Source organism: Manis javanica, chromosome 3 (assembly GCF_040802235.1).
Source record: "Manis javanica isolate MJ-LG chromosome 3, MJ_LKY, whole genome shotgun sequence".
Classification (NCBI taxonomy): domain Eukaryota; kingdom Metazoa; phylum Chordata; class Mammalia; order Pholidota; family Manidae; genus Manis; species Manis javanica.
In genome coordinates this window covers 192,604,229-192,613,734 of record NC_133158.1, presented here as the reverse complement: position 1 = coordinate 192,613,734, position 9,506 = coordinate 192,604,229, and the positions used below count along the sequence as shown (strand labels likewise).

The 9,506-nt window shown below is 41.9% G+C and overlaps 1 protein-coding gene across 2 annotated transcripts; it reads left to right on the top strand.

Annotated features, from left to right (window-relative positions):
• Positions 1-799: 799 nt before the first annotated feature.
• On the top strand, positions 800-8,279 carry NPY2R (neuropeptide Y receptor Y2). Of its 2 annotated transcripts, XM_073232552.1 has the most exons (3): positions 800-917; positions 5,145-5,257; positions 5,597-8,279. In XM_073232552.1, the coding sequence occupies exons 2-3, from the start codon at positions 5,167-5,169 to the stop codon at positions 6,313-6,315; spliced, it is 810 nt and encodes a 269-aa protein (XP_073088653.1). In that variant the 5' UTR covers positions 800-917; positions 5,145-5,166; the 3' UTR covers positions 6,316-8,279. The 2 variants fall into 2 exon arrangements, with proteins under 2 accessions (XP_073088653.1, XP_017535481.1); XM_017679992.3 differs by having other exon boundaries at positions 5,145-8,279.
• The last annotated feature ends 1,227 nt before the right edge of the window (positions 8,280-9,506 follow it).

The window sequence follows — 9,506 nt, the reverse complement described above, 5'->3', positions numbered from 1 at the left end:
GCGAGGGCGCCCCCCGTCGGCTCTCCGCGTAGGAGGGCTCCGCCTCTCCGTGGTTCCCCGCGGATCCAGCTGCCCACCTGCTACAAACGAAAACAAGAAAGCAACTCCTGGTCGGGAGTTGTGGGATTTTTTCTCAGCCCCGCCGAGGCGCGGGACTCGTGTCCTGGGTGCGCCCGGCGCCGGCGCCCGGTGTCCTCCAGCCGGCCGCCCGGGACCGCAGCCCCCTGGCTCGCTGCTGGGGCTGCCCGCCCCGCCTTCGCCCTGCCGTCGCCTGTCCCGGGCCGTGGGGTGAACCCGGGCCCTGGCCCAGGGGTCTGTCTCTGCGGGCCATCCCGCGCTCGGACCTGAGGAGCGGTTAGTGGTCCCAAACCTGAGGGTCCCCGTGCGGCTGGGACCGAGAGTGGCATTTGCGGGTGTGGGTGGGGACCCGCGAGGGGGCGCCGCTCTAGGCAGGGTTCCGCTGCGCGAGCTTCCACACCGGGGAGAGCGCGGAGGGACGGCGGCCGCTGTCCCCGCGCCTGCTCCACGGAACCTTCCCGCCCAGCCCTCTGCGCTGCGCGTCCATCGCTCCCCAGCCCTCGGCCCCGTTTCTTTTTCTCGGAGGCAGGGTTTTCTTCTCCTCCACCCGTTGCCCTTCCCGGGAGCTGCGCATCCTCACCCGCTCCACCCGCTTGAGCGCGCCCGGCCGCGGAGGTGGGCAGGAGAGCGAGCGCGGCGGCTCCCCGCGCCCCGACTGCCGCCGGCACCGCGCTCCGCAGCCCCAGCGCGCCGCGCGCCGGGCACCGTCGGAGCGGACGCCACAGGACGTGCCTCCGGGGACCTTCCAGGGCCCACTCCCGTCGGCGAGCTAGACAATCGCTGCACTGACTGGCCGCACGCATCTTCCTTCCACGTTTCAGCAGAAACGCGAGAGTCGGGTCAGTAAGTCTAAGTCCTAACCCTGATGCAGCGTCTAGGAAGGAGGAAAACCCCAACGAAGCGCTGGGGTCCTATGAAGAGGGCATGGGGAGGTCCTCCGAAGTGTAGGGACTTTTTATTCCTCATTTAGGCCGCAGGTGGGGGGTGGGGGTGATACCATCCCCAGTTTCTACTTGGCTAGAATTTTCCTTTACTACTGAAGATTCTTGGCTATTTCTCTGATCCTTCTTGGAGAGATCGTCATCATTCCAGAACAGCAAGTTGTTATTGTTCCTGCCTCTTGTCTAAAAATCAAACCTGCCCAAAGGGGAAGGCCCTATTGATTCTCCAAAGCTGTTCAGGAATAGACATATTTATTCCAGCATTCACTGTTTTCCCACCAGAAGGGCTCACCCACTGGCAGGAGCATACGGTGCACAAGAAGGAGGCAAAAGTAAAAGCTTTCGGAAGTTTTGCACATCATTTAAATTCACGACATGAAATAGACAAGGCTATTTTCTAAGAAGAGCCAGAAGCCCAAAAACAGGCAAGTGAGGTATTTTCAACTTTCTGCTTTTTAGGCAAACAGTCATGTCTTCTTTGTAGCATTCTTTGTCCACTTCCCTCGCCCCCAGGACTAGCAAAGGTAGGGCCCACAGCATGATTTCTGGGACTTTTTGCCTGGGAAGAATTCCTGGAAGGTTTTATGATTGGTAAGATGTTATGTTTTACCAAGTCCAAACTGTGACAGTAAGTGTACTTTGCAAAGAATCCCCCACACTTAAATATATAGCGGAGGTATGAACTTTTCTCCCACTGAGATGATTTGAAGTTCTTTGGATTGTTAAAAAAAAAAAACCCTTAAGTCATGTCCCTGTTCGGCAAAGAAATATTTCTATAACAGAATCTCTAAGATTTACTTGTTCAGGAAACCTGCACCCTTCAGTTTTCCTTAAATGTCTTGAAAAATGTTAATGCCTCATTTTGGCTTATTTCAAAGACAGTGTTTTTCTCTTGTCTACTTTTTTTTTAATGTAGCCTCTCCCTCTATATACCCTTTTTTTCTCTTCCACTTTTCCAGAAGTGCCATCATAAAATATGTATTGTTGGGGCAATGCTCTGACCTGGCTGAAGGCCAGTAGTGTGCTTGAGAAAAGTAATTAGCATCTGTATGCTAATACCCTGCAGATCAATAACCATTCCTGCAGAGAAGGTTTATATAAAGGGGCTTCAAAGTAAAGAAAATGACCCTGAAAAGAAAAAGCAAAATAAGCAAATACATCAGATAGTCTCCTAAATCCTACTATCTCAGGCTTACTCTCAGTTTAGCTTGCTGCAAACCCCCATCTCAGACCTCTTGGCGTCTTTCTCATTCTGTTAATGACTTGTCAGGATTGACTAATTTGCTCTGTAAAGTCTCTTTCTTAGACTAAGGGAAATTTTATGTCCTATCAAATATACACTCTAAGATTTGGTTGGTTAGTTTCCATTTCTTCTAATTACTAAAGAATGGAGGCAAATGCAGGAGAGGGCCTGGGCTCCATCAACCATGCTGTTTGAAGTTTATGCAGAGAGAACTAGAATACAGCAGTGAAGCAAATGCATGAGTACATGAAAATCTCTGCAATAAGTCTTTTATAAGGATGTGTGTATGATAAGCTCTTGAGCTAGAAGGTTTCCTTATAGTATATGGTGACAATTTTTAATGTTCTAATCAGGGATTGAGTTAAGAGGGATCTTGGGATAACTTTCTTGTTGGAAGTTATCTGACTAAAAACAAAATAAGCACAAGGAATATTGTATCAGAGCAAAGAACACTGTATAGGCAGTTAGTATAGGCAATTATTTCCTCTAAAAAAGAGCATCCAAATTATTATTTTGTATTTTGCTGACTTCATTTATTCAGTAAAACTGTGCTTTCATTCAGTTTCCTGTTTGTTTTGCCCAATTATTGAGTACCATTCATGTGTTAGTGTGCTAAGGATTTAGCGGTGAATGGAAAAAATCCAGTTTCTGTTCTCAAAGAGATTGCTATGGTGGGAAAACAACTGCAGTGTGCGTGTGCTACTTGGAGCATTAGAAGCTCTGTAAAGTCATGGTGGGGTAACTGAGAGACTTCCCAGCTCAGAACAGGGAGGGCTGAGAGACATGAGGAAATCTGATGTGTTGCTGGAACCAGGGGATGTTCAGTATGACAGCAGCATAAGACAAATACTGGCAGGTCAGAAAAGATGAAGCAAGAAGGATAGGTGGAGATGAGTTTAAGTAAAGCTTTGAAGTCATACGGTAGAGGGAATTTTCTTCTGTAGGCTAGTATTATCAACCTTTGTGTGCAGAACCTTCAGTGAGAGGGAAAATTAATGAAAGCACATATGCTCCGTTATCAGCAAAACATGCAAAACAGAACCTATTCAAGAATCTAAAAGAGGAGAAATTACATGCAGAAAACTGATTACCCAGCGATGGAAGCCAAACAGGGAGTGTTGAAACCACCCAGGGATCAGCAAGGAGTCATTACTACCTCCAGCTAGGGGGACAAGGAGGGCAAGCAGCGTGGGCCCAGGGACCAGGGCCACCCATTGGCTTCTCCCTTCCTCTACCCTCTACCCTCTAACTGTCTGGCAGTGCCTCTCATTGGCCAAAGCTAGCCAGCATCGTGATGACCTGAAGCCTGAAAACATAGTCTGCAGGAGTCAGCCCTACAGAAGGGTGAGGAACGGAGCTGGGGGCACACAAGGCCTAGTCAGGCCTTGTCTATGGGCTGAATAAATATGACTCATCTGCCAATGTAGGTAGGTGCTATTATGATTAATAAAAAACAAATTCATTTAAAAGAGGTTCTGAAATTATGGCAGCAACATTTTGTCATTATGAAATCATTGAAAGGTACCACCACTATGATGTTGGGATCTGGCTGTTTTTATAGATTTGAAATGGAATTTTCATTGGGAAACAATATATTATATAGTTTCAAGCAAGCTGGGGACAGTTGGGAAATGATATGATCATATTTGAACCTCAGAAAGATCATTTTAATGTCGGAGTAGGCTCTGTCTAGGGAGATGTAAGAGCCCTGGAATAGAGCCACACTACCCTGTTGTCTTTCCCCCAGCACAAATCCTAGTTCTGAGTGTGGCTTTAAAATGCTTGCTGAATGCATGTTTCAATAAGTATCATCATTACAAGGGTGGAACTGTGCCTGGCATTTGGTAGATGCTCACTTGTGTTTGTTAAGTGAATGAATGAATGAATGGAAGCAAGAGAAGAGAAAGGGAGTTAGGTTAGAAGATTATTCGAGTAATTATGGTAAGAAATTAAGAAGGACAAAACTAATGTGGTAGAAATGATAAGAGGACCCTTAAGAAAATTATGTAAGAGATAAATCTGAGGATTCTTTTTAAGGTGGGTACTAACAGGGATGAAAGCCTAGAATGGCTACCTGCTTTTTAACTTAATATGGCTTAATCAGCAGGGTAGCACTGACTGGAGTAGGGCACACAGAAGGAAAAGTCTGGTGTTGTACATAGGCAGTTGCAGAAGAAAAATGTTGAAACTTTTATATTTATGGGATAGAGAGAGAGACAGCCCAGATTTGGACATACTTTTCATGTAGTTCCTGTGTAGGAGTTTGTATGTCAGGTAGAAAGTTTATTTTGGATCATCAAAAAAAAACAACAACTATTTTACACAGACTACCTATTTTTAACACTAACCCCTACACTAGAACATGGCTATGAGGTAGAATCTGCTCAGTGTATCTTAAATATTTTATACATACAAAGTCTGGGTGCCAGACAAAAGTTGAATGTTTTACCTGTTTTCTGTGCAATTTGTTGCTATGTTTATGAACTTAAAACAGTCAAAATATTGGAAGGAACTTTATCAACCTTAAAATTAAGTTGATGAATTTATAAGTTATTAAATTAATTGATAAAGTTTCTAATACTCATCCCATTTAAAATAGATTGAGTCAATTTGGTAGCATTCACCTTGGACTTATGTCTATACTACAGGTATTACCTTCGACCACTGTAATATCCATTCCAAGGGCCTGATTTAATTCATCCATATTTGTGAATAGACTAATTAAAGGGCCTGCTTTATTAAAATGTACTCTGTGATTTTTAGGGATCAGAGGACAGGTATTTTGAACTCCAACCAAAATGAAACTGATTTATTGGTAATATTCTTTTGCTTCACTCTTCTGTGTCTGTTGTCTATATTTGTTCATTTATTTTTTATTGTAGATTCTTGTTGTAGTTGCTGAAAATGGGTCCAATAGGTGCAGAGGCTGATGAGAACCAGACAGTGGAAGAAATGAAGGTGGAGCAGTATGGTCCAGGGCAAACCACTCCTAGAGGTGAGCTGGCCCTTGACCCCAAGCCAGAGCTTATAGACAGCACCAAGCTGATTGAAGTACAGATTGTCCTTATATTGGCCTATTGCTCCATCATCTTGCTTGGGGTGATTGGCAACTCCTTGGTAATTCATGTGGTGATCAAATTCAAGAGCATGCGCACAGTAACCAACTTCTTCATTGCCAATCTGGCTGTGGCGGATCTTCTGGTGAACACTCTGTGCTTGCCATTCACTCTTATCTACACCTTAATGGGGGAGTGGAAAATGGGTCCTGTTCTATGCCATCTAGTGCCCTATGCCCAGGGCCTGGCAGTACAAGTGTCTACAATCACCTTGACAGTAATTGCCTTGGACCGCCACCGTTGCATTGTGTACCACCTGGAGAGCAAGATCTCCAAGCGAATCAGCTTCTTGATCATTGGCTTGGCCTGGGGCATCAGTGCCCTGCTAGCCAGCCCCCTGGCCATTTTCCGTGAACATTCGCTGATTGAGATTAATCCTGACTACGAGATCGTGGCCTGTACTGAGAAGTGGCCTGGTGAGGAGAAGAGCATCTATGGCACTGTCTACAGTCTTTCTTCCTTATTAATCCTGTATGCTTTGCCACTGGGCATCATTTCTTTTTCCTATACTCGTATCTGGAGTAAACTTAAGAACCACGTCAGCCCTGGAGCTGCTAATGATCACTACCATCAGCGAAGACAGAAAACCACCCAAATGCTGGTGTGTGTAGTAGTGCTGTTTGCAGTCAGCTGGTTGCCTCTCCATGCCTTCCAGCTGGCTGTGGACATTGACAACCAAGTCCTGGACCTGAAGGAGTACAAACTCATCTTCACCGTGTTCCACATCATTGCCATGTGCTCCACCTTTGCCAACCCCCTTCTCTACGGCTGGATGAACAGCAACTACAGAAAGGCTTTCCTCGCAGCCTTCCGCTGTGAGCAGAGGTTGGACGCCATTCACTCCGAGGTGTCTGTGACATTCCAGGCTAAAAAGAACCTGAAAGTAAAAAAGAAAAATGGCCCCAGTGACTCTTTCACAGAGGCTACCAACGTCTAAGGAAGCTCTGGTGTGGAAATACATGGTTGAGTTGTGACCAGAGCTGTAAATCTATTTGAGGTGGCCTCACAGGTGCATCCTGATTTCCATTTTAAGGAGGAAAAAGAGTGTCTAAATGGAAGCATCTGCAGTGTCCTTCGTGGAAGCCATGTTGGCAGAGCCTAGGTAAAACTACTTGTATTCAGAGATAGGGCAACAAAAGTTTGCATACAGTTGTGTGGATGGTAGGTTGACTTAGAAGTAAAAGCAGAGAGAAATGCTTTTGACTATTTCCCAGAGGGGAGGAAACCTGAACAAAGAATTGTCAGTATCAGCGTTGCTAAAAGATGGGAAGCAAATACCCAGACTTTCAAGTCGCTTTAGGGCATGGTTTGGAAATGACGAATAATTCACCACAGTCATTTGATGATAAGACTACCAAACATCAATGGCCCTAGGGAGCCACAGGCTCTTTTTTTAAATTGTATTTTGGTTTCTTATTATTCTTCCTAAAGGCTGAACCCATCAGGGAATAGCTAGCTGCAGGTGAAAGTTACCAACTATTTGAATAACTTCAAGGAGGAAAACTGGAATTTGCTACATAATTAGTATTTGGCAAATGATGGGGGAAATCTTCAATACTCAGCCAAATGCATGTTTAGTGAAAGGTTTCTTCAATTAAAGAGTTGAGGGCTGAAATTCTCAGAATTATAGAAATGTAAACCACCATTTAACTTCACATTTCAAGTTGTCCCTGCTTTATATAGATACTATTTATATAACAAGCATACAACTCAACACTTTTAATTGTTCGTAATTGTCATAACTTTTTGAACATTCCTATATTGGAGCTGAGTTCGGCTTCACTAAAAATTAAATTGGATTAGAAATAATTTTGTGGCACTTGTAACATTTGGTGGTTATTTGTAAGCAGTTTTTACACAAGTAATAGCCCTCGTGTTTACAGAACACTGTAGTGTTTGTTATTTTGTTGCAGTTCATCTTCCACGGACCCATTCATGACTAATAAAACAATTTAATGTCATCAAAGTAGAATGCATCTGGTAAGAAATGTTAAAAACATTTCATTCATTCCACTTTGCAGATGTTCTGTTTGGAACAATTTCAACATAAAAATATTTTCTTCCTCTCTAAGGAATTAGCTATATTTTTGGATAACTTATGGATATATACATAGTAAAATTTTACCTATCGTGGAACATAAATGCTATAGTACTTTTCATTTAAAGATTTTTATGAACACAATTTTTATTTCAATAGTATCCAGCCAAAGATGTTTAAAACCTAATTATGTTCATGAAAAAAAATTAAGATGTTAAATTGTTGTACTTCTTTGGATACTGTTAAAGAAGTTTAATTGCAATCATATTTTTCTTTGTATGACTGAATTTGTGAATTGATTCTTTACATTTCAAACAAATTCAGTATGAGTATTACATTTATTTATGAGCATTAACTTTCTGAAATTGGAGAGTTTCATTTTATAGATATATTTAAAATTCTTACTATGGTTCTTATTGAATTATTTCCATTCTAGAAATAAAATTCTTGAAGTGGACTATACTTTTGGAATACTGAAAAACAAATGAAAATGATAGAAGTCAGACTAGGTGGCATACATTAAGAAGTAAACAAAAAACAATATATATCTGTAATATATCACATAACGGAAGAGTTCATTTTTCTGTTGGACTTGACATAACTGTCCAAGAAGAAGCTGTCTGTCCTTTAAACAACAGTTACTTTGCTTAATTTGCTAGTAGATAACAGTGGCTCCTGTTGTTGTTTTTTTTCTCTCTTGGAGAATTCTTATACTGTAGGAAATGTGTACGCTACTGTATCACCTGTTGTAGTAGTAACTTATTAGAATCCAGTTACTGTACATGATCTAATTAATTCTGTTAACTCATGAATAAAATATCTTTTTATGTAGTGATTTTATCATTGAAATAAAAAGAATTTGGGAAATTAGAGAAACTGTGTGATATTTTATATCAGAATTTTTGTCCAAGACAAAATAGTAAGCCTTTGACAGAACTAAAAAAAGGAAAATAATGGTGGCTTCTAGATGGTTAATCTCACTCTCTTTCCATTCTGTATATGAATATGAGTCAATAGATTGAGTCCTATAGCTGTAATTAGAATCCACATTCTGACAATGCCTACTTAATTTTCATATCAAGTGTTTCTTCTGAACTTCAAACCTGCATCTTTATAAGTGGACTTGACACATGTGGGTGTCTCATCAGAAGATCAAATCTGCTATGTCTAAAACAGAAACTGCTATTTTGATTCACACACCATCCTACCTTCACTTTGTATTCCCATATTCCCTGACTCAGTCATGACACTGTTATCAATTCAGTCCCCAAAAGCGTTACGCTTTGGAGTTATCCTTGGCTCTTGTGTCTCTTTATCACACATGTTCAATTAATTCCCAAATTTGATCCAATTCTTAGATTTTTCTTGACTCAATTCACTTTTGTCCATCCCTATGGTCCGCACAGTAGTTCAGGCTTTGACTGTCTCCCTAGTCCTCTGTTACATCTCATGTGGTTTAAATGTAGCAGCTTTCTAATTGGTCTTTTTATATCCAGTCATCTTCCCATCCAATCCAACTTTTACACACTAGCCAGAATGATTTCAAAAACTCAAGTTTTGTCAAATCAATATTCTGATGAAAATTTGTCAATGTCTCCTCATCATTCTTATCTTAAAGTCAAAATCTCCTTATGACTTGAAAGGCTGTTTAGTATCTGGCTTTTCCTGTATGTTTTATCCTTTGTAAATTCTTCCTCCAATCTTTGCTGCTAGATTCTAGGCATATGACAGCAGGGCACAGGGACTGTTTTAATCACTGTGGTATCACAGGTACTTGCAGCTCTGGCAGAAGTTAGTGCTTCCTAAATATCCATCAAGGAAACTGAGTTAATGAGTTAAGTAAATAGTAAAGCCAAGGTTTTAAGATAGATCTGTAAGGTTATAAACCATAAACTTTTCTCATTTCAATCATACAACTTGTAGGAAAGTGATGTTTTAGCTGTACAGGAGATCAATAAAGATGCTGTTCGGCGAGGATTAGATTGGTTTTGTTTTTTTGAAGGTCATTAAGGAAAAACATTTGCATAATTGGAAAGGGCTCTATACCTAGACTCCATTTAGGGCTCACTCAAAATTATCTGGAACCTTGT